Source organism: Protopterus annectens, chromosome 14.part0 (assembly GCF_019279795.1).
Source record: "Protopterus annectens isolate FY-2018-M chromosome 14.part0, PAN1.0, whole genome shotgun sequence".
NCBI lineage: Eukaryota > Metazoa > Chordata > Ceratodontiformes > Protopteridae > Protopterus > Protopterus annectens.
In genome coordinates this window covers 148,686,778-148,711,029 of record NC_056748.1, presented here as the reverse complement: position 1 = coordinate 148,711,029, position 24,252 = coordinate 148,686,778, and the positions used below count along the sequence as shown (strand labels likewise).

The window sequence follows — 24,252 nt, the reverse complement described above, 5'->3', positions numbered from 1 at the left end:
GGTCCTGTATATTTTGCTACTACCTGCTTTTAACGTTCATTGCATCATATTCTGTAAAAATTTTCCCCATTTTTGTGTGACCTGTTCAGAAATAAAATTTTTGAATAGAGAGATTCCAAAATTAATTGCATCCCTGAAGTTATTTTTTTAAATTATTTCCAAAACATTGATTTTTGTCTTGGTAAATTTTGTGCCGTGCAGGTTAGATTCTTACAACGTTAAAGAAGATACGTCAGCTTTCCATGGGAAACGTGCACTTATCTCATTCCTTTCCTGGTTCGATTACTGTGACCAGCTCATCAAAGAAGCACATAAGGTCAATGATGTCATTACTTTTCGAACTACATATTTAAAAATAATATGTCTTTTTTGTATTACAGCATCTTATAAGTAAAATGTTAGACAGTAGGGCAATGCAGTCACTCAGTGTATACAACAGGGATGTGCACAGAAGATCCATATTTAAAAACAAATCAAGACATTGCTAATTGTATGAGGGTAGATGAAAAGCTGCAGATTTAATCAGTCTGGAAGGGATTGTTTTTTTCTGTAACCGTGAATTCTTTGGTAGCCAGGCAGTTTGCTTTTTGTGCAAGTAATTTGTTTGCTGTAATTGCCTGTAACACACATTTGCCTAGGACCATGCAAGTAGGAAGTAAAGATAAAGCTATATAGAGGGGTAGCAATCTGTATGAAATATACAGGTTATCATTTGCACCCAATAACAAAATACGTAGTTACATATTAAAAAATGTTTTGTACACCATTTGCTATCACTTTGGGTCTTGCACTAGATAACTTGTGAATTACACAGATGATGAATTTTTGATTATACTAGAGCCACTATTTTCATAAAAAAGCACATATTTTTTAATGTACTTTCTACACCCCATTGCACACCAGTTAGGAGGACAGTATTACTTCACTTGTAGTCAGATCCCACATTCTTACACTGCTGGGATGAGTAATAAAGTTGGATGGAGATTTTGTGTGTGTTTTTTATAAAAATATATATATATATATATATATATATATATATATATATATATATATATATATATATTTTTTTTTTTTTTTTTTTTTAACCAGGTTAGGGCACTGATCAATGCTGACCAGATGTTCTTTGTGTTTCACTGTTGCAGTCATCACATTTGGGTTATCCGTGTCAGGGTAGCCCTCAGTCGGCCCATTTACCAGAGGCTTAGTATTTCTGTGTTGGTTGCTGTCGCTCTAGGACTGACGTCAGGTCGTCAGTGTTATAATTTAAGGCAGCCAACGCCATTACATTAGTCTTTCTTGCCGAGGAGCCCGAAGCAGAAGCAGTTTGCACGAGTGCCGGTTGGCCACTGCCTGAGTTTTTCATTTCTGAAATTGAAGTTGAAGTCTTCTAAAGCTAAGTACCCCATTGAGGATCCTTTTTTTCTTGCTCTAACCGATGTCAGAAAAAGTTAACAATTGTCTCGCCTGTGGAGAGCAAATACCACACAGAAATTTTCATTCCTACCGCGTCACTTACTCAGGCCCAGACCAAGACGTCACTTTTGTGCTCTGTTCATTGCCAGAACCATAAGTCGTCGGGCCCTTATTGTAGCTAGATATTTTCATTTTCAGGCCTCGAATTCCAATATGGCTTTGGTAAGTCTTCTGACAACAGATCTTCTGAAAAAAACGTAAAGATAAAGACAGAGACAGACCACACATGTCCAGAACTGCCAACATCGCTTCTGTTAAGCTAGTCACCAGTTCTCCGGTCCTCAGTGAGGTGCTTTCACAGCCCCTGATGCCTGCTTCTGTGGATTCACAGGCCGCTACCGAGACTCTTTCAGAGTCCTGTATGCCGGAGGACTCTTCATCGACTAAGGATCCTACGGATGTCTCTACCCTGGATGGGTCCAGAGCCGCTGAGCAGCCACCAGCTTCTGAAGAAGTACTTTGCACTACCGATTCTCGGCACTGACCAATGACTTCTTTCGTGTCTACTGTTCTTTCGAAAACTACCGAGTTTCTAAGGCCCATGGTACGAATCACACCAAGAAACTGATGACCCAATCTCAGGCACCTGCTTCCTTGTCTCAGTCTCAGATGCTTAAAATGTTGGAAAACCTTATGATGCTTATCAGGGAAAGCCAGGCTACCCCTTCCAAAAGAAAGAGATTTTTCCCCAGTAGTTTTATCTGAACAGGAGTCCGATGACTGATGCATCTGATTATGAAGATATGCAACCCCTCTCAGCTTATGAGGATTCTGATGCAGAGGAATCTATCCCTTCAGCCTCTCCACCCAAGGACTTCTCCTTTGGGGAAACCCCACATACCTTAAGGGAAAATTTCCAATGGGAATGTCAGGACTACCCTCGGTCAAAAAAGAGACTCATGGAATTCCTAGATCTTCCACAACACAGACCTCTGGCCATTCATCCTGTCTTGAATGTTGTGGATGATGTTTTTATGGAATCCAGTTTGACTCCTGACACCCTCTCACCTGCTCCCAGGAAACCAGACAGGTACTATAGAGTTCTTGACTCTCACAAATTTCTATTCAGAAATCCTACTGCTGACCCCAAGGTTATCTCTCAAGGACCTAAAGGAATTAAAGCAACATCTGCTAAGAATCCCACCCCCTCAGATAGGGATTCCCGAGCATTAGACAGATGGGGTAAAAAAGTATACACCTTTGCTACACTTGCTATTAGAGCACTAAATTTATCAGTTCCATATGCTGAAATATCAGCAGTATACCCATGGAACTCCTCAAACAAAAAATATCTTCCTTTCCCGCTTGTGCAGAAAATAGAGATCTCATATTGTTAATCCTCATTCATTCCTTATGCCTGGGTATCGGTTCCGACCTCGGAACCGAGCCGGCCATCTTCCAAGCTCGTGACAGCCACAAACTCTCGAGCTAAATAAACTCTTACCCACAATTCTCCTCTCCCTGTTACCCCAGATTTTGCTTGCCGCATCGCCATTTAGTCATGTCAAGCCACTTCTCTTGTGCTAAGTAAACTTCTTTGATAATACTTTATCGTATTGCAGTTATTTTGTGTTCTAATTTTTTTGAATAGTTATCACTTACCCTATTGCATCTAGAAACTCTTTTTGTTTTTTTTCTAGCCCTTCTTTCTTCTTACCGTGAGGTAACTCCTTTACCATCGTTGGTAAATTCTTTCCTGCTTTACCTTTGGGTATTTCTTGTACCATTGTTGGTACCTTCTTCCTTCCTTTTCTTCCTCCTATCATGACAGAGAAAAAAAGGTAGTCCGGGATTTAAGAGATGTGTGTTTTGTGGGCATAAATTGCCTATTTCGGATGCACATGCATTATGTGTTTATTGTTTGGGTGTGCTTCACTTGACTGTTGACCCGCCTTGCGGAATTTGTGCCAATTTCTCTAAAAGGACTTTGGTGGAGAGGAAAAATAAGCTGATTTTAAAGGGACTACTTAAATCTTCCTTTTCAGAGGCTATTTCTGGAGCGGAGGCTTCAACCCCTCCTAATTCCCATAAGAAAAGAGATGTAAACGAGGACAACCAGGAACCGAGACCTTCTTCGGCACCAAAGCCTTCGGCACCACCCGTTATTTCCGTACCACGTTTTGTGCCCTTTACCCCCATCGGAACCGAGGGGCCCCTCGGTTCAGACTTCCTTATTGGCACCGACCTTTTCTTCCATGCAGACCTTTCTGGCGTCGTTGACTGTTCCGACACCAGCTTCTGCTCTGACTATTTTCACGGCACTGACTATTCTCTCGGTACAAACTACCTCGTTTTCTGCACAGACTCTTTTGGCACCTACCTTAGTGCCAGCTACCACTTCAGTACCGACCTCATCGGTGCAGACTTTACCTTTGGCACCGATGATCTCCTCTGTGCAGACACCAGTAGTACAAGCCTTTATGCCTCCGTTGTTTTTGGTGCAGACACCTATTTTAGCACGGTCTAAAGAACCCTTTGTGGGCCCAGAGTTTCCTGCATCCTTGAATAGACCCGACTCCCCTTCAGCTATGTCTGTGAGATCCACTAAAAGCCTCTCGGAATATGATGTGGTGTGCCTTGTGGATCAATTGCTTTTGGCCAGAGGTATCCAACCCTCCAGGAACTACTCTTCCTTCGGAGGTGATCACCCTTCTCCAAGGACTCCTAATTATTCTCCTCCTTCATTGCCTTTGAAGCCCCCTGCTGTAGCACAGACTTCCCTCATTTCAGCTCCTTTCATGGACCTCACTAATGTGTCACAGTTGCCTTTGTGGCAGGAGAGACTTGTCACTCCAGTCACTGCTCTGGATGCTAGCTGTGATGTACGTGCTCCTGTTTTTCACAGCCATCCGGGGACTCAGAGTCAGCAGGCTGATTTGCTTGAGTGGGGGGTGGCCTCCTCGGGTGGAACAGCCTTCAGCTTATGGAGAAGTCTCTCGCGTCTGTTGGCGATCCTGTGCTATCAGTGCCCTCGTCCTCCTCTGGACTGCAATTTACACAAGACACCTCTGGCGGACACCGGTACAAGGGCCTCAGGACACACTCCCACTGGAGGCTTCTCTTGCACTGTCTTCTCCAGATTCTCCCCCTGAGGACGTTCATCGCAAGATTTTGTGTAAGAGGAAGCATGTGGACTCCCCAAAGAGTCCCTCATTGAAGACACAGACTTTGATTATGGGGAAGGGTCCCCTCGGTCACCCTCTGAGGTATCCCGTAGAGATATCCTCGAAATACTTAAGCAGAGAGGTGACTGGTGGCCCTCTAAAAGAGTCTGTGTTCCTGCAGGCCTTTCGTGCCCGGCCCCCTACCTCTTGGGTTACTCCACCTGCCGATGACCTTGACCAGTTCATCGTGCAGAGTGCTTGGAAGGCTCCTAACGCCGTTGACGCCATTCCCCGCAGGCCAGATAAAATCCTGTCCCTTCCAGATAGTGAGCCTCACTGGTTCAAAGGTCTTCCTGTAGATGCCTTGGTGGTGGCGGCCGCAACAAAGAAGGATCTGGCGGAAGAAAGCCAGACTGTCCACCCGCCCAACAAAGAGTCCCTGGTGCTGGACAGATTAGGGAAGCATACCTTTGCCTCAGCGACCTTTGCAGTCGGGTCCCTGAATTATATGGCACATTTTACCAGGCTTCAAAGAGACTTAATTTCTGAGCTCTCTAAAACCTTGGCCGGAGCTATGTCTGATGAGGTCCGGGACAAAGTGGCCTCACAGTTAGCCACCCCTGAATCAATTTCTAACTCCTCCAGGCGTCTGATTTCTCACACATCAGAAGGAGCAGCTAGAGCAGTGGGTGCAGGCATAGTCATGAGTCGGCATGCCTGGATGCGCTTGTGTGATTTCGTGGAAACTTTCAAGGCTTCCTTTCTGAATGCTCCCATTGAAGCCTCTTCGTTGTTTGGACCCAAGGTTAAAGACACACTGGCTAGGTGTGAACAAGACAGTAAGACCCTTTCTGCTGTGGGTGTCCGCTATTTTTTCCCCTCAACTGGCTTTCTCCAGAAACCAGAAGAGTGGTAAGATGTGGCACAAAAAGTCCAACGGTTCTTTCCGTGACACACAAGCCAAGTTTTCCCGTAGAGTCAAAGGAGGAAACTCATATGGAAGACACCCCTTTTGGGGCAGAGGAGGTCCGCATAACCAGGGTTCCAGACATTCTTTCTCTGGCCAGTCCAACCAGCACTCCTGAAGAGTGGCCCAACTGCTTTCCTCTGGAAGCGGTTGGGTCTTGTTTCTCTTTGTACCCTTCTGCCTGGCTAACCATTACCACCGATTCTTGGGTACAAGAGATAATAACCAGAGGTTATCATATTCCCTTCAATCTTTGTCATGCCCCACTAAGGAGCTTACCCGCCATTCCATCCAGTCAAAGGGTAGAAGCAGCATTAGATATTTCAAAGCTGCTCAGAAAAAGAGTCACCAAATAGTTCCACCAGACCAGATAGGATCCGGATTCTACTCAAGATTTTTTTTAGTGCCAAAAAAGACCGGGGACTGGAGACCAATTTTGGATGTCAGTGTTCTAAAATTCGTAGAGGTACAGAAATTCCGGATGGTCACAATACAGTCTATCCCTCCCACTCTTGGAGGCAGGTGATTGGATGTTCTCTATAGATCTTCAAGATGCGTACTACCACATAAAAGTGGACAGACCATCGAGAAGATTCCTTCACTTCGTGCGGGAGCCAGTCATTACCAGTTCTGAGTACTGCCCTTCGGACTCTCTACAGCCCCCAGAGTGTTCACCAAGTGCATGGCAGTCATCGCAGCTCACCTGCGACTGCAAGGATTATGGGTGTTTCCATACCTAGACGACTGGCTCATCACCGCCCCCCACCAGACATCTATTGGAAAAAGCCTTAGCATACTCTCTTCACACTGCAGAAAGGTTAGGCATAACTATAAACTGGCAAAAATCCAACATATCCACATCCCAATCCATAGAATTCATTGGGGTCCTGTTGGATACAAAGAACTGCACGGCATCGATTCCGGAGCACAGAATTTTAAAGATAAAACAACTCATACCCATCCTCTCAAGGGAAAGATCGACAGCACATTCTGTTCTCCAGCTGTTGGGCTCCATGGCAGCTTCCATCACCATTGTCCCCCTCGAGAGGTTTCACATGAGGATTTTACAATGGTTACTACTCACCCAGTGGTACCCCTTAGTTTCCTCTCTCAACCCAGATTCGGGTGACTCAGAGATGCAGACAAGACTTGATTTGGTGGATGTCACAGAACCCGTTGCAATGGTCTCGCCCCTTCACACCCCAACAGCCCAAAGCCACAGTGACCACGGACGACTCCCTGATGGGGTGGGTGGGGGCTTTTTCAGGGGAAGACTGTCCAAGGTACGTGGTCGGACCTAGAGGCTCATCTGCATATAAATGTCCTAGAACAGAGGGTGGTGCTTCTAGCGTTGCAAGCATTTCATCCCCTCCTTCCGTCAGGGATGATTGCAATACAATCGGACAACATGGCTGTAGTCTGGTACATCAACAAACAAGGTGGAACCAAATCCTACCCACTCTGTCGGGAGGCTATGAGGATATGGCACTGGGCAATGGTTACCAACTGCTTTCTTCTAGTTATTTATTTATTTAACATTTGTTGACCGGGAATGTCCGACTAGGTTCCACAGAGCCTGTTTTCAGCGGAGGCCCGGGGAGAAATGCTCCAGATGCATGTCGTTGGAATGTGGGAGGAAACCGGAGTACCCGGAGGAAACCCATGCCAACACAGGGAGAACATGCAAACTCCACACAGAAGGCACCCCAGCCGAGAATCGAACCAGAGAACCTCTTGCTGTGAGGCGACAACGTTAACCGCTGCACCACTGCGCCGCAGCAACGCACATTCCCGGGAGTTCCAATGTGATAGCAGGCAGATTGAGCAAGTGCATTCTGCAACCACACAAGTGGTCTCTGAATCCAATTATAGTGGCAGACATTTTCAACCACTGGGGTTTCCCTTGCTGCAACCTTTTTGCATCCCCAACCAACTACAAGTGCCGCAATTACTACGCCCTGATTCTCCCTCAGGGACAGTCACCCAGGGACGCTCTAGTCCATAATTGGTCCTCGGGTCTGCTTTATGCTTTTCTCCCTCTCATCCCCCAGTTCCTGAAGAAAGCCCGTGGGTTGAAGAGCAAGATAATCCTCATAGCTCCATATTGGCCTTGGCAAATTTGGTTCCCCTTCTTATGGCTTCACCTGCTAGATCAACCATGGATTCTCGATCCAACTCCGGATTTGAACTCCCATCCGCAGAACCTGATTCACCCTAACCTGAAAAGCCTGAAGCTCACAGCTTGGTTCCTCCACTTCCAGTAATTGCCAGGCAGACTGATCTTTCTTCCCCAGTGCGTGACATTCTTATTGCATCTTATAAGTCTTCCACCAGAACTACTTGTCTCAGCGAGTGGAAAAGGTTTACCATTTGGCTGAAGGAAAAAGAGATGGACCCTTTTTCAGCACCAGTACCGGTAGTACTGGAGTACCTGTCCAGTTTATTCCAGTCTGGCCTGTCTGCTTCTACCATTCAAGTTCTTGTGGCCATGATATCTAATTTTCACAGTGGTGTCCATAACTCTTCTCTTATGTCACACAAATTATGCAAGACTTTTCTAAAAGGCGTTAATCATTTGAAACCCCCTATGTGAAGTTGTTCGATCTCGCCGTTTGTTCTTACATACGGGTTCGGAGCCGATCCCTCGGCTCCGAGTTGGCCACATTCCAAGCTCTGCATCTAAGAGAAGCTCGAGGCACAGTCCCTATCCCATGATCCCCTGCTGCTAACCCTCAGATCTAGTTTGCCACTGCAACAGGTCTCGTCGAGCGAGAGCTCGGGCCAGTATCTTTCATATTTTTTCATATCTATATAAATATATATATCTTACTAAAATAGTTAGAATTGTTCAGTTTTATTATTAGGATTACATAGTACTAGTATTAGTGTAGTGTTGGTGTGTGTCTTGTTTTAAATTAGTGTTAGATTGTTGTGGGAGCGGCTGCTCCTAGGCCTTAGGCCATTTTTCCTTTTTTCTGTCAGGGCTCTGTCAGAATTTTTTACTGGTAATTCCTTTTCTTTCACCAGTTAACTGAAAGTTATTATAGTGTGTGTTAGTGGTAGTTTTGTATACTTCGTACATATAGTTGTATTTGCTATTTTGGGCTTAAAAATGTCGGAAAAAGCCAAATCTGGCTTTAAACGTTGCCAGTGTGGACAGAAAATGTCCGTAACTGATAACCATGTTTCCTGCGTTTACTGTCTGGGCCCTCTCCATCTTCAGGAGGATTGCTCCATTTGCCACTCGTTTAGTGGCAGAGTGATGATGGAGAGACGCAGGAAACTGGTTGAGAGAGGTCTCCTGAAGCCGGAGTTTCAGGAGGCATTGGAAAAGGCAGACCAGTCATCGAAGTGGTCAAAGTCTTCAAAGGTATCAGAGCCCAGGTCATCGGCTCTCAGTACCTCTTCTAAGATTCGGTTGCTGGCTCCACAGACCTTGGAGCCGAGCACCGAGATGCTGCCTCGAGTCGAGGTCCAGGTCTTAGAGCCAGTGTCAGAGATACTCCCTTCATCGATCCTTCACTCGGTGACCTCTTTGGCCCCTTCGACCCGTTCCTCCAGACTGTCTGACACCGATGTGGATCGAGTGGTGCACAAACTGATGGAGAACACGGCCTTATCCAAACTGATTGCGGTTTCGTCCCAGTTGGTTTCGAAGTTTGAGGCCCTTCCTGTCCCATCTGTTGATCCTCCTTCGAGACCCGTCGAGTTATCGGAGCCGGGAGTCGAGGATCTGATGATCATTGATCCCCCGGGGCCGAAGCCTTCTTTAGTGCTGTCGGCTCCACTGACCTCGACACCCTCGGTACCCAGCGAGGGGTCTCGGAGCCGACAATCTCTCCTCGGTTCTGGGGGGGGAGAGTCGAACTGAAGTTTTGGTTCCGACTCTTCCCCTCGGCGCAAATTAGTTCAGCTCCGTCCTCTGGATCGGAACCCATGGTTCCAGGCCCGGGGAGACTACTGTCTTCTTCGGAACGGGTGGAAAATCGGACCAACTATTTGTGTCTCATGCAGATAGTAAGAAAGGACTTGCAGTTACAAAAATCACGCTGTCCAAATGGCTTTCAGACTGCATAAACTTTGATGTAATGGGATCCTATCTCGCCTACATTCATAACAGATGGGTTCGGAGCCGATCCATCGGCTCCGACTTGGCAACTAATACACTAGCACGAAGTCTCTCATTGGCTGGGCTACTCCCTATCCCAGGATGCACTACACCTGCATCCCCAGATCTCGTTTGCCGCTTTACAAGCTGGACGTGGTCTCGACTTGGCTGGAGCTAAGTGGTTCTTTTTTACCTTTATTGGTCTTTGACCTGGGGGTTTCTTGTCTATATTAACCAAACAGCTGTTTTAACAGCTATTCCTTATTATTTGATATATTTTGTGTGTTTGAGTGTCTTCTGGTAATTTATTTTTCTCAGTCGGGCAAGGCCCGTTTAAGTTAGAGGGCCTTTGCCCTACCTTTGAGTGCTATCAAGCCTTAATTAACTTTTTGGTTAATTGTTTTTCGGGCCAAGCCCGCTTAAATTAGAGGGCTTTGGGCGTTGCACTTGTTTTGTCTGTGACTGTTTGTTGTGAGGTAAACTTTTTTCCTCAGTACTCGCCAGTGTCTCGCGCTTTTCAGTTGGCGCAATTTGTTATAGTGCTATACTTGTTGTGGCAGAGTCAGGAATTTTATAAAACTTTTACTTGTTGAAGGGCCTGTATTATGTCTAAGCAACAAAAGTCAGGCTTTAAAAATGCACTCGGTGCAGTTATAAAATGTCCATTACATACAGTCATTCAGTCTGTGTTTATTGTTTGGGGCCGAAACATCTGCAAGAGACTTGTAGCGTCTGTCATGCGTTCTCCTCTAGAGTTCTTCAAGAACGCAAGAACAAGTTAATTTTGAAAGGGCTTATTAAACCTTCTTTTGAGGAAGCCTTGGGATCCGTCTGTTGCTTCCAAAAAGAAAAGATCGTCGGCTCCGACAAGTCCGTCGGAGCCGTCTACTAAAAAGCCAAAATTGACTTCTTCTTCCTCGGCTCCACTGACTTCGGGGCCGAGGGTCGAAGGGTCTGCCTCGATACCTCCTGCCTCGGCTCCATTGGTTTCGGAGCCGCAGGTTGGAGTATCGAGAGGTGAATCACCTCCATCGGTTCCAATGGCTTCGGAGCCGGTGGAGGTGTGCAGCTCAGACTCTTCCCCCTCGGCTCCGAAGAAAACTTCTTCGGCGCCGATGGTGGTCCATGCTGTGGTGGAACCGGCGCCGATAGCGTTGGAGCCGTTTCGGAGCCGGTCCCCTTCTCTCTCGGAGCCGAGAGGAAAGTCTTCTCGATTGTCTACCTCCTCTAAATCATCGAGACTTTCTGATTCGGACCTGGATAGGGTGATACAGAGGCTATTCCAATCTCCAGTTTTTACTAAATTGGTCTCGGCTCCAGCACAGTTAGCTTCGGAGCCGATCCCCCCTCCAACACATTCGATTCCTCCTCCAACCTCCTTGGAGCCGTTGGAGTCGGTGGTGGTGGAGCAAAGCGGAGCCATACGGTCGGAGCAGAGACCCCTTCGAGGTCTCTCGGTTCCGACTGTGCTTCCTACCCTGTCCTCCGGTTCAGGGTTTGGTACTGCGACTTCTTCAGCCGGGCCCGAGAGGAACACTTTGGGTTTGGGTGCTTCGGTGCCTAGTCTTCCTCTCGGAGCATCGGCTGCTGGAATTCCCAGTGCCATCGTGGCCTCTAGACCAGTGACCTCCTTGGATTCTGGAGGTCCGGCCTTTGAGGCCATGAGGAGCGCGCTGGCCATGCCTTTGCCGGTTCAGCAAGATTCTACCTCACCGTCCCTAGATTTGGAGACTGGTGCCTCTGTTGTGTTGCAGCTCCCCGGCAGCGGGCCCCGGGCCTGAGGATACCCCCATCGGGTTCCTCTTCCTGGTGGTCCGTCCGAAACTGCTTCGGACGAACCCCCACGGAAGAAATTGTGTAAGAGGAAGCACGTAGATTCCCAAGATGAGTCTGTTACATCGGATACTGACCTCGATGACGAGAAGGGTCTCCCAAATCATCTTCGGATGATATCTCCTTCTCAGATATCTTGGAGATTCTGAGACAGAGAGGTGACTGGCAAGCCAAAACCCCTTCAGCTGAGGAGTCAGTCTTCCTCAAGGCCTTTGGGGCCCAGCCTTCCGCCTCCTGGGTGTCTCCGCCTTCGATGAACTCCTTGATTTGGTTTCTCAAGGGCGTGGGAACACCCTGATTCTGTGGAACCGTGCCTGCGAGGCCCAATAAGTTTTGTCAGCCCCCAGAAGGAATTTCTCACAAAGGGTGTGCCTGTAGATGCTTTGGTGGTGGCTTCTGCCACACAGCAGGACGTGGCAGAGGCTTCAACGCCTGTTCATCCTCCTAACAAGGATTCCAGGAGCATGGATAGGTACGGGAAGCGCATCCTGTCTTCAGCGGCCTTTGCCTTACGGTCGCTGAACTACTTATGTCATTTTACGAGGCTCCAAAGGGATCTCCTCAAAGAGCTAAATGACTCCTTGTTGGTAATCTACCTGAGGCGCTGGCCCCGACTGTTGGCGCTCAGATGACTACCCTCTTTCTATTGTTAACTCGCCCATAAGGCTCATTTCATATGCGCCTAAGGCGAGTAGAGAGCGGAACAGGCGTTGCCCTCAGGAGACACGCCTGGTTACGCTTTGTGTTCGCTATGAGGCCTTCAAGTCTTCCTTCGCCGACGCCTTTGATGGGTCATCTTTGTTTGGACCCAAGGTGAAGGACACACTAACTCGGTGCGAGCAGGAGGGCAAGACTTTGACTGCCGTTGGGGCCCGATTTTCCGTTCCTTCTAGGCCTTACCCCAAGGCCCAGAGAGGAGGGAAAATGTGGTTCAGAAAATCTCAGAAGTCTTTCCCTACTCCACCCAGTGATTCCCCCTCCAGAGGCAGGAGGGGAATTCTGGAAGACGCCGCCCCAGAGGTGGCAGAGGCCCCCGTAACTCTGGAGACCGCGATTCCTTTCGTGGTTCTTCATACAACCAGCACCCCTGAGTTGTTGCCCGACTGTGCATCTCCGGAGCCAGTCGGGGTCGATTTATGGCGCACCCACAAGCTTGGGAATCCATAACAAGCGATCAGTGGGTGCTTCGATTATTACCGGAGGATACAACATCCCCTTCCACAAACCCCCTTCTTTAAGGGAAATCCCGGACGCACCACCCAGTCAGCGGGATCAGGCAGCATTAGAGGTTTCAAAGCTGCTAGAAAAGCAGCCATCCAGCCTGTCCCCATCGACCAGATCGGATTAGGAACTTACTCAAGATTATTTTGGTACCAAAAGACAGGGACTTCAGGCCCATTTTGGACCTCAGTTCATTGAATCGCTTTTGTAAAAAGTCCACATTCGAATGGTCACTCTTCAATCTATTCTTCCTTTGCTGGAAAAGATGCATGGATGTGCTCCATAGATCTCCAGGACGCTACTATCACATTCCGATAGCTCAAGAGTCCAGGAGACACTTACGCTCGCCTCGAGTCAGTCATTTCCAATTCCGAGCACTGCCCTTTGGTCTCACCACAGCCCCCAGGGTGTTCACCAAGTGTCTGGCAGTGGTAACTGCTCATCTGAGAAGTCTGGGATTCCAAGTGTTTCCATATCTAGACGACTGGCTCCTTACTGCCACCTCCGAGCATCTACTATTCCAGGCGCCAGCCACGCTCACCTTGGGCTGGGTCGCTGCAAAACTGCCAGCCATCTCAGATAGGGGGCCTTTGCCCTACCTTTGAGTGCTATCAACTTAATTAACTTTTTGGTTAATTGTTTTTCGGGCCAAGCCCGTTTAAATTAGAGGGCTTTGGGCCGTTGCACTTGTTTTGTCTGTGACTGTTTGTTGTGAGGTAAACTTTTTTTCCTCAGTACTCTCGCCAGTGTGTCTCGCGCTTTTCAGTTGGCGCAATTTGTTATAGTGCTATACTTGTTGTGGCAGAGTCAGGAATTTTATAAAACTTTTACTTGTTGAAGGGCCTGTATTATGTCTAAGGAACAAAAGTCAGGCTTTAAAAAATGCACTCGGTGCAGTTATAAAATGTCCATTACATACAGTCATTCAGTCTGTGTTTATTGTTTGGGGCCGAAACATCTGCAAGAGACTTGTAGCGTCTGTCATGCGTTCTCCTCTAGAGTTCTTCAAGAACGCAAGAACAAGTTAATTTTGAAAGGGCTTATTAAACCTTCTTTTGAGGAAGCCTTGGGATCCGTCTGTTGCTTCCAAAGAAGAGTCTCCGACAAGTCCGTCGGAGCCGCTACTAAAAGCCAAAATTGACTTCTTCTTCCTCGGCTCCACTGACTTCGGGGCCGGTCGAGTCTGCCTCGATACCTCCTGCCTCGGCTCCATTGGTTTCGAGCCGCAGGTTGGAGTATCGAGATGAATCACCTCCATCGGTTCCAATGGCTTCGGGCGGTGGAGGTGTGCAGCTCAGACTCTTCCCTCGGCTCAAGAACTCTTCGGCGCCGATGGTGGTCCATGCTGTGGTGGAACCGCGCCGATAGCGTTGGAGCCGTTGAGCCGGTCCCCTTCTCTCGGAGCCGAGAGGAAAGTCTTCTAGATTGTCTACCTCCTCTAAATCATCGAGACTTTCTGATTCGGACCTGGATAGGGTAATACAGAGGCTATTCCAATCTCCAGTTTTTACTAAATTGGTCTCGGCTCCAGCACAGTTAGCGAGCCGATCCCCTCCAACATATTCGATTCCTCCTCCAACCTCCTTGGAGCCGTTGGAGCCGGTGGTGGTGGAGCAAAGCGGAGCCATACGGTCGGAGCAGATACCCCTGAGGTCTCTCGGTTCCGACTGCTTCCTACCCTGTCCTCCGGTTCAGGGTTTGGTACTGCGACTTCTTCAGCCGGGCCCGAGAGGAACACTTTGGGTTTGGGTGCTTCGGTGCCTAGTCTTCCTCTCGGAGCATCGGCTGCTGGAATTCCCAGTGCCATCGTGGCCTCTAGACCAGTGACCTCCTTGGATTCTGGAGGTCCGGCCTTTGAGGCCATGAGGAGCGCGCTGGCCATGCCTTTGCCGGTTCAGCAAGATTCTACCTCACCGTCCCTAGATTTGGAGACTGGTGCCTCTGTTGTGTTGCAGCTCCCGGCAGCGGGCCCCGGGCCTGAGGATACCCCATCGTTCCTCCTTCCTGGTGGTCCGTCCGAAACTGCTTGGACGAACCCCACGGAAGAAATGTGTAAGAGGAAGCACGTAGATTCCCAAGATGAGTCTGTTACATCGGATACTGACCTCGATGAGAAGGGTCTCCCAAATCATCTTCGGATGATATCTCCTTCTCAGATATCTTGGAGATTCTGAGACAGAGAGTGACTGGCAAGCCAAAACCCTTCAGCTGAGGAGTCAGTCTTCCTCAAGGCCTTTGGGGCCCAGCCTTCCGCCTCCTGGGTGTCTCCGCCCGATGAACTCCTTGATTTGGTTTCTCAGGGGGGAACACCCTGATTCTGTGGAACCGGTGCCTGCGAGGCCCAATTTTTGTCAGCCCCCAGAAGGAATTTCTCACAAAGGGTGTGCCTGTAGATGCTTTGGTGGTGGCTTCTGCCACACAGCAGGACGTGGCAGAGGCTTCAACGCCTGTTCATCCTCCTAACAAGGATTCCAGGAGCATGGATAGGTACGGAAGCGTACCCTGTCTTCAGCGGCCTTTGCCACGGTCGCTGAACTACTTATGTCATTTTACGAGGCTCCAAAGGGATCTCCTCAAAGAGCTAAATGACTCCCTTGTTGGTAATCTACCTGAGGCTGGCCCACTGTTGCGCTCAGATGACTACCCTCTTTCTATTGTTAACTCGTCCATAAGGCTCATTTCATATGCGGCGAAGGCGAGTAGAACGGAACAGGCGTTGCCCTCAGGAGACACGCCTGGTTACGCTTTGTGTTCGCTGAGGCCTTCAAGTCTTCCTTCGACGCCTTTGATGGGTCATCTTTGTTTGGACCCAAGGTGAAGGACACACTAACTCGGGAGCAGGAGGGCAAGACTTTGACTGCCGTTGGGGCCCGATTTTCCTCCTTCTAGGCCTTACCCCAAGGCCCAGAGAGGAGGGAAAATGTGGTTCAGAAAATCTCAAAGTCTTTCCCTACTCCACCCAGTGATTCCCTCCAGAGGCAGGGGGGAAATTCTGGAAGACGCCCCAGAGGTGGCAGAGGCCCCGTAACTCTGGAGACCGCGATTCCTTTCGTGGTTCTTCATACAACCAGCACCCTGAGTTGTTGCCCGACTGTGCATCTCCGAGCCAGTCGGGGTCGATTTGGCGCACCCACAAGCTTGGGAATCCATAACAAGCGATCAGTGGGTGCTTCGGATTACCGGAGGATACAACATCCCCTTCCACAAACCCCCCCCTTCTTTAAGGGAAATCCCGGACGTACCACCCAGTCAGCGGGATCAGGCAGCATTAGAGGTTTCAAAGCTGCTAGAAAAAGCAGCCATCCAGCCTGTCCCCATCGACCAGATCGGATTAGGAACTTACTCAAGATTATTTTTGGTACCAAAAAAGACAGGGGACTTCAGGCCCATTTTGGACCTCAGTTCATTGAATCGTTTTGTAAAAAAGTCCACATTCCGAATGGTCACTCTTCAATCTATTCTTCCTTTGCTGGAAAAAGATGCATGGATGTGCTCCATAGATCTCCAGGACGCTTACTATCACATTCCGATAGCTCAAGAGTCCAGGAGACACTTACGCTCCTCGAGTCAGTCATTTCCAATTCCGAGCACTGCCCTTTGGTCTCACCACAGCCCCCAGGGTGTTCACCAAGTGTCTGGCAGTGGTAACTGCTCATCTGAGAAGTCTGGGATTCCAAGTGTTTCCATATCTAGACGACTGGCTCCTTACTGCCACCTCCGAGCATCTACTATTCCAGGCGCTCAGCCCGCTCACCTTGGGCGTTTCTTAGGGATTACGCTCAATTGGCAAAAATCTGTACTACAGCCATCTCAGCGATTATTTTATAGGCAGACTTAGACACAAAAAGAATGCGCGCTTTTTTACCGGCAGCAAGAATTCAGGTCCTACAAGATCAAGTCAAATCCTGTCTTCCTCTACTAAGAGCCCCGGCCCATCGGATTCTACAACTATTGGGCTCGAAGGCGTCAACCATACTTTTAGTTCCCTTGGCCAGACTTCACATGCGAATTTTACAATGGCTACTGTCGGTTCAATGGTCTTATCAGGAACTTCCCTTGAACCATTTAATCATGATCACGGAAAGTTGCCGTCGAGATCTGCGTTGGTGGCTTCTCCAATCCAATCTCGACCAGGGGCGACCCTTTATACCTCAACGTCCCGTTGCCACTGTGACTACGGACGCCTCCCAGGTAGGGTGGGGGGGTCATTACCTGGACAGGTCGGTCCAAGGCACATGGCAGACCCAGGAAATGCATTTGCATATCAATGTCCTAGAGATGAGAGCGGTACTATTGGTACTCCAAGCTCTCCATCACGCTCTCCCACAAGGCCCGATTACTATCCTATCCGACAACATGTCGGTGGTGTGGTACATAAGCAAGGTGGAACCAGGTCTTACCCACTGTGCAGAGAAGCCATGAGACTTTGGCACTGGGCGGTAGCTACCAACCACTTTCTAATGGCAACACACATACCGGGGAAATCCAATGTGATTGCGGACAGATTAAGCAGGACCATTCTTTTACCCCACGAGTGGTCCCTCAACCAGAGAGTAACTGCGAGAATCTTCGACAGATGGGGTCTTCCTTGCTGCGACCTGTTTGCCAGCCCTCACAATGCGAAATGCAGAGAGTTCTTTACGCTGTTCCCTTCTCAGGGACAGATTCCCAGGGACGCTCTGACCCACATTTGGCCCCCCCGGTCTTCTCTACGCCTTCCCACCATTTCCCCTCCTACCGAGGGTGATACAGAAGGCCATTTACCTGGAGAGCGAGATGATTTTGATTGCCCCGCACTGGCCTCATCAAGTTTGGTTCCCTTTCCTACAGAGGCATGCGATAGAAGGTCCATGGTTTCTAGATCCGGTGCCAGACCTGCTGACTCATCAGTCAGGACGGCTTCATCCGTCTCTCAGGTCCTTGAAGTTGGCAGCATGGTTACTCCACTTCCATCCTTAGTCCGAGACAATACTCTTTCTCCGGACGTGGTCCACATATTGTCTTCTTCTCATAAACCTTCCACTATCAAACTTTATTCCAGTAAATGGAAAAGGTTTGCCTTCTGGGCTCAGGAACGGGGTATAGATCCTCTCACTGCACCAGTATCGGAGGTTCTAAACTTTCTGGCCTCCCTTTTTCAGTTGGGCTCTTCAGTTTCTACCATTAAGGTTCAGCTAGCGGCGATCTCTAATTTTCATGCCTCATTTGAACCTTCATTGATGTCTCACAAACTTTGTAAGGCTTTCCTTAAAGGGGCGTGGCTCCTTAGGCCTCCATTATCTCATCCTGTCCCCCCTTGGGACTTGAATATGGTTCTTGCTGCCCTAACTGCCCGTCCTTTCGAACCAGCTGCTACCTGTGATTTAAAATTTCTGTCTTGGAAAACGGCCTTTTTAGTGGCCATAACTTCTGCCAGGCGAGTTTCAGAACTCCAGGCCCTTTGTTCTGATCCTCCCTATTTGATTTTTCACAAGCATAGAGTTTCATTGAAATTAAACCCTTCCTTTATACCAAAGGTGGCCTCCTCTTTCTGTATTCAACAAACTATAGAACTCCCTGTGTTTTTCCCAGAATTCTCTAATAACGCAGAATATACCTTGCATCAATTGACGTCATAGACAACTGCTTTTACTTGAATAGAACGCTCAGGCGAAATCGAATCAATTGTTTGTTTCCTTTGCAATGAACAAATTGGGTCAACCAGTAACAAAACCTCCATATCTAAATGGATTAGAGATTGTATCATTTTATTTATTCACAGGCTAACAAAGAGCTTCCCTTTCAGTCAAGGCTCATTCTACCAGGGCAATGGCTACTTCTGTAGCCTTTCACCCAAGTTATCAATAGATGATATTTGTGCTGCGGCAACCTGGAATTCTCCCACACTTTCATTTCTCATTACAAATTGGATGTGGTTTCTCGAGGCAGAGCTTCCTTTGGTTCCACAGTTCTCAGGAGTGTTTTCCAATGAGCCACCCGGGATTTAGGTGCTAGGGCGCTGTCCCATCTTATGAATGTAGGCGAGATAGGATCCCATTACATCTTTTAGTTATGTACTTACCATAACTTCGGATGTATGGGATCCATCTCACATTCATAATACCCCCCCCCTTCCCTTCCGGGTTTAGAGGAGCTGTAGTCCTTTTTTTTTTGGGGATCTTTCTTGAAGAACTTTAGTTGGTTATAGTGACTACTAGTTTTCTGTGTTTGCATGGATGTATGGCAACAAACAAGATCTGGGAAGCAGGTGTAGTGCATCCTGGTTCGATTTATGGGGCCCAAATCCCTAGCACTAGAAAGTCTTGTGCTGACAAGTGGAAAAGGTTTTGCACCTGGGTCCAAGCTAAGGGAGTCGGAACTGCACAGCCCTCCCTACCTCTCATCCTGTTTTACCTGGCTGACCTTACTACACATGTCTGTCCTTCTCTTCCATTAAAATTCATGCCTCTGCCATCTCTACTCATTTCAGTACAGAGCCACCACTTTGTTTTGGGAAAAACTCACCCTGCCCCCCCTTTGAACCAGCAGCATCAGCAGAGTTAAAGTTCCTCTCTTGGAAGACAGCCTTGCTTCTGGCCATCACTTCAGCTAGAAGGGTATCTGAACTACAAGCGCTAATGGCTATGGAGCCCTTCATCACTTTTCCACGCTGTCAGGGTCTCCCTGAGGACTAACCCATCCTTTATGCCAAAAGTGGTATCCAGTGTGGCTCTCAACCAATCCATTCATTTGCCCACCTTTTTTTCCTAACCCACAAAACAAGGGGGAAAGGATTCTGCACTCTAGGTGTGCACAGACAGCTCAGATTCTACCTAGACATGACTAAATCATTTAGAAAGACTGATCAATTGTTAGTCAGCTGTGCCGCAGGAGCAGAGGGCAAGGCCATATCCAAACAAACCATCTCCAAATGGATAGCACACTGCATCCACTTCTGCTACAAGCAGCACAGGAAACCGCTCCAAAGGGGTGTCAGGGCACATTCCACCAGGGCAACCTCCACCTCTGCAGCTTTTCTCAGAGAGGTCCCCACCAGGGACATCCTGGAGGCTGCAACTCAGACTTCTGTTCATACCTTCACCAAGCATTGCCACCTGCCTATCTTCTCCAAATCCAGGGCAGGCTTTGCCACCGCAGTATTGCAGGGCATCCTAGCCAGCCCCCAGGCTTCTTGACTGCCTCCACTCGTTCTTCAGCTTTGGGAATCAACCCAAGTGTGATGACTGCAACAGTGAAACACGAAGAACAGTACAGTTGTGTACACAACATAAATGTAGATGTTTGAGTGTATTCAGTGTTGCAGTCTTACCCCCCCCCCCATCCCCCTGGTCTCTCTCTCTCTCTCCTTACAGGGAAGTTTTAGTATTTACTTTCTACAGGTGGTGTTCTTCCACCATAACCTAGCTCCCTATTTGGTGGCTCCTGACAGTTGGGGCAAGAAAAACTGATGTAATGACATTGGCTGCCTGATTTTGTACCACTGACATCCTGACGTCAGTCCTGGAGTGACAGCAACTGACACAGAAATACTAAGCCTCTGGTATTCGGGCCGACTGAGGGCTACCCCTGGCAGGATAACCCAAGTGTGATGACTGCAACAGTGAATACACTCGAACATCTACATTTATTGTAAGTGTACACAACTGTACTTTCTGCTGCTGGGGGGATATATGTCCCTCCTAGCTGACCAGCTGGCTTGGAGATAGTCTGAGGTGCTCTTCTGTACGTCTAACTGTATACCCTGATGCATACAAGCTAAGGTCACATGTCCGACATATGGCTAGGGAAGGTAAAGCTTTTGTACCCTGGACAGACATCACCTAATGAAAACCTGTATGTCAACAGTGACAGTATGACATCTACTGTTATGGTATGTTCTGTGCGTACTATTTGAATTCTTATACATATTTATACATTTCTTTCATTACCTTTAAGCTGAAAAACCATTTCTTACGGATTAGGGCTAGGACCTGTACATCTTTTAGTAGTAGTCCCATTACATCTTTTAGTTATGTACTACCATAACTTTTGGGTCATAAAGTACCCACCCTCCTTCCCCTTCCATGGATTTAGAGGAGCTGTAGTCCTTTTTTTGGTGATCTTTCTTGAAGAACTTTAGTTGGTTATAGTGACTACTAGTTTTTCTGTGTTTGCATGGATGTATGAAAGCGAACAAACAAGATCTGGGGAAGCAGGTGTAGTGCATCCTGGGATAGGGAGTAGCCCAGCCAATGAGAGACTTCGTGCTAGTGTATTAGTTGCCGAGTCGGAGCCGATGGATCGGCTCCGAACCCATCTGTTATGAATGTAGGCGAGATGGATCCCATACATCCGAAGTTATGGTAAGTACATAACTAAAAGTTTATTCATCTTCAAATCAGCCTACTCCCCTCAAAGTTAAAGCTCATTCTAGTAGGGCTGTTTCTACTTCTCTGGCACATGCGGCTCATTTACCTATAGATACCATTTGTGCTGCGGCTACCTGGGCCAAATCTCATACCTTTATTACTCATTACAAAGTGGACAGGGCCTCCAGGGACAGGGCTTCCCTTGGTTCCACTGTTCTCAGGAATGTTCTCCCATGAGCCACCAGGGATTTAGGGTGCTGGGGACGCTACCCGTGTGTAAGAACAAGTGGCGAAATCGAACTTCACATAAAGAAGTTATGTTCTTACCATAACGTTCCATGTGAGTTGTTCATCTCACCTTTGTTCTTACACTCCCACCCTCCTTCCCCCTCCGTGTACTGGAGGCACAGGTATGACTCGTGGCTGGTTGTCTTTTTCATGGTTCTCTGTGACTGCCTGTGTCTATGTATGCGTGCATAGTCAGTCAGGTATAACATATTTGCCTGTATCTATCATTTCCTTTTAGGTATTTACGTGTATAGGTAATTTTGGTGCATATGCATGTGTAGGCAGGTATATTTTGTTGTCTGGTTTCTTTGCAAACTAGATCTGAGGGTTAGCAGCAGGGGATCATGGGATAGGGACTGTGCCTTGAGCTTCTCTTAGACGCAGAGCTTGGAATGTGGCTGACTCGGAGCCGAGGGATCGGCTCCGAACCCGTGTGTAAGAACAAAGGCGAGATGAACAACTCACATGGAACGTTATGGTAAGAACATAACTTCTTTTTTAGAGAACATAGCAAGCTATGGGATCGGTCTTTAGTCCTACAAGCGTTGACTGCGGCTCCCTTTGAACCAGCCTTTTCATGAGACCTCAAGTTTCTTTCTTGGAAAACTTTTTGTTCTTGGTCACCATTACTTTGGTCAGACATATCTCTGAACTTGAAGCTCTATGCATCAAACAGCCTTACTTAATCTTTTATAAAGATAGTGTCATTGAGGACTAATCCTTCCTGCCAAAAGTGATCTCTGAAATGTCCATTAAACCAATCCATTGAATTGCCAGTTTTCTTTCCCAATCATTGTAACAGAGGAGAGTATTGTCTACATACCCTTGACAGTCACAGGCAAATTCATTTCTATCTGGACAGAACTAAGACTTCTCACAATTCAGATCAATTATTCCTGGCCTATTCTGGTCCTAGACTTGGATGTGCTGTTTCTAAGGTCACATTGGCTAAATGGTTAAAAGACTGTTGTTGTTGTGTCTTTCGGCTTTTCCCGGTTAGGAGTCGCCACAGCAGAACTCCGGTCCGCTAATGATTGGCAGTTGATTTTTACGTGCCGAGTTGCCAGCCCTGACGCACAACCTTCAACGAAGGTACGCCCATTCACGCATGTCTCCACGCAGAAGACGCTCTAGCTGAAAGTCGAACTGTGTAACATTTATTTACAAACCTCACGATAATCCTTTGACTACAGCAGTTAGGGCTCATTCCACTAGTTCAGTCGCAACTTCTGCTGCCTTTCATGCTAGAGCTTCTTTACCTGACATTTGTGCGGCTGCAACTTGGGCTCGACCCCATACCTTCATCAGTTGTTACAAATTGGATTTGGCCTCCAGAGGAAGAGCGTTTTTTGGTTCAATGGTGCTCAGGAATGCCATTCCATGAGAGCCTCCCAGGAATAAAGGTAGCTGGGAGACACTGTGCCAGGAGTAAAGAATGAATGAGGATTAACAATATCAGATAAAGAAGTTATGTCTTACCATAACATTCCATCTGTATTGTTGATCCTCGTTCAGTCATTACGACCCTCCCTCCTTCCCTCTCCTCAGGCTTATAGTGGTCTCATCATCCTGTTCCAGTAGATTATTTGACCAGAGGTAGCCTCTACTTCCTTTGACTTGCAACCTCAATCTGGGGTAACAGGGAGAGGGGAATTGTGGGTAAGAGTTTAGCTCGAGAGTTTGTGGCCACGAGCTTGGAAGATGGCTCGCTCGGTTCCGAGGTTGGAACCGATACCTAGGCATAATGACTGAATGAGGATCAACAATACAGATGGAACGTTATGGTAAGACATAACTTCTTTTTACAAGAGTTGATGCATTCTGCTAGTCAAGTAACTAAGCACACCTTACAATGTGGTTTGGATGTCCTAGAAGCATCTTGCAGGCAGCAGTCACTGGATCTGTCCTTAGAAGACATGCTTGGCTAAAGGAACAGCCCTTGCCAGACCATGTCAAATCCAAATTATTGGACGCACCACTGCACGAAGGCAACTTATTTGGCACCAAGGCAGAGGAAGTCTTAAAAAAAATGGAAGAAAAAGCTGAATCTATGCAGACAGTTAAAGACTTCTTGCAGGTCCAGCTACAGAGGTTCAGTAGGCATTGCCCCTCCAAGCACTGGTCCTTTCCTGCCCCCTCCAGGTAAGCTCAGCCCAGACCCCAGGGAAGCACCCCCCCCCAAACAGCAGCCCCAGGGAATGCAGAAATCTAAGCAATGGAGTTCCTCCTCTTCAAAACCAGGGAGTGCAAAGCCCACCCCCTCATGGTAAGAACTCACAATGACTTCACGCTTCCACCCCCTCCCTCTGTCCACCTGCTCCTGCCCCTAGGAGGAAAGGTCTCCTTCCACGCAAGCACCTGGGCCACCATTACCAATGACAGCTGGGTCCTCAACAAAGTGCCCCAGGGATACAAATTTTTATTTCCACACACTACCAACCACAAAAGGGTTCCCAGATCTTCCCCCAAACCAGTGGGCAGAGGCCAAAAAGCACGTCCTTTCCTTGATCACGATGAGGGCAATAGAGCATGTTCCTGCAGAACAGGTAGGCGATGGTTTCTACTCCAGACTCTTCCTGGTACCCAGAAAAAGAGGGCACCTGGTACACCATCCTCGATCTATCCATCCTAAACACTTTCCTGTTGATACCAAAATTCAAAATGCTCACCCTCCAGCAACTTCTACCTATGCTCTCCAAGGATGATTGGTTAGCCACCCTAGACCCAAAAGAGGCCTACATACACATCCCAGTCAGGGAATCTTGCAGGAAATATCTCCGTTTAAGGGGGGATCACTGCACTTTCAGTTCTCTGCGCTTCCCTTTGGCTTATCCACTGCTCCCAGAGTTTTCACAAAATTCCTGGCTCCCACCATTGCTTTTTGCAGACAAAGAAATATTCTTCTTACGG

General features: G+C 47.9%; 1 protein-coding gene across 1 annotated transcript in view; it reads left to right on the top strand.

Moving 5' to 3' along the window:
• The window catches only part of FHIP2A (FHF complex subunit HOOK interacting protein 2A), a 1,458,394-nt gene that overhangs the window by 805,430 nt on the left and 628,712 nt on the right, over nucleotides 1-24,252 (top strand). The window contains exon 8 of the mRNA XM_044055532.1: nucleotides 202-390. Coding sequence (XP_043911467.1) covers nucleotides 202-390 — 189 coding nt within the window. The remainder of the gene's footprint in view (nucleotides 1-201; nucleotides 391-24,252) is intronic.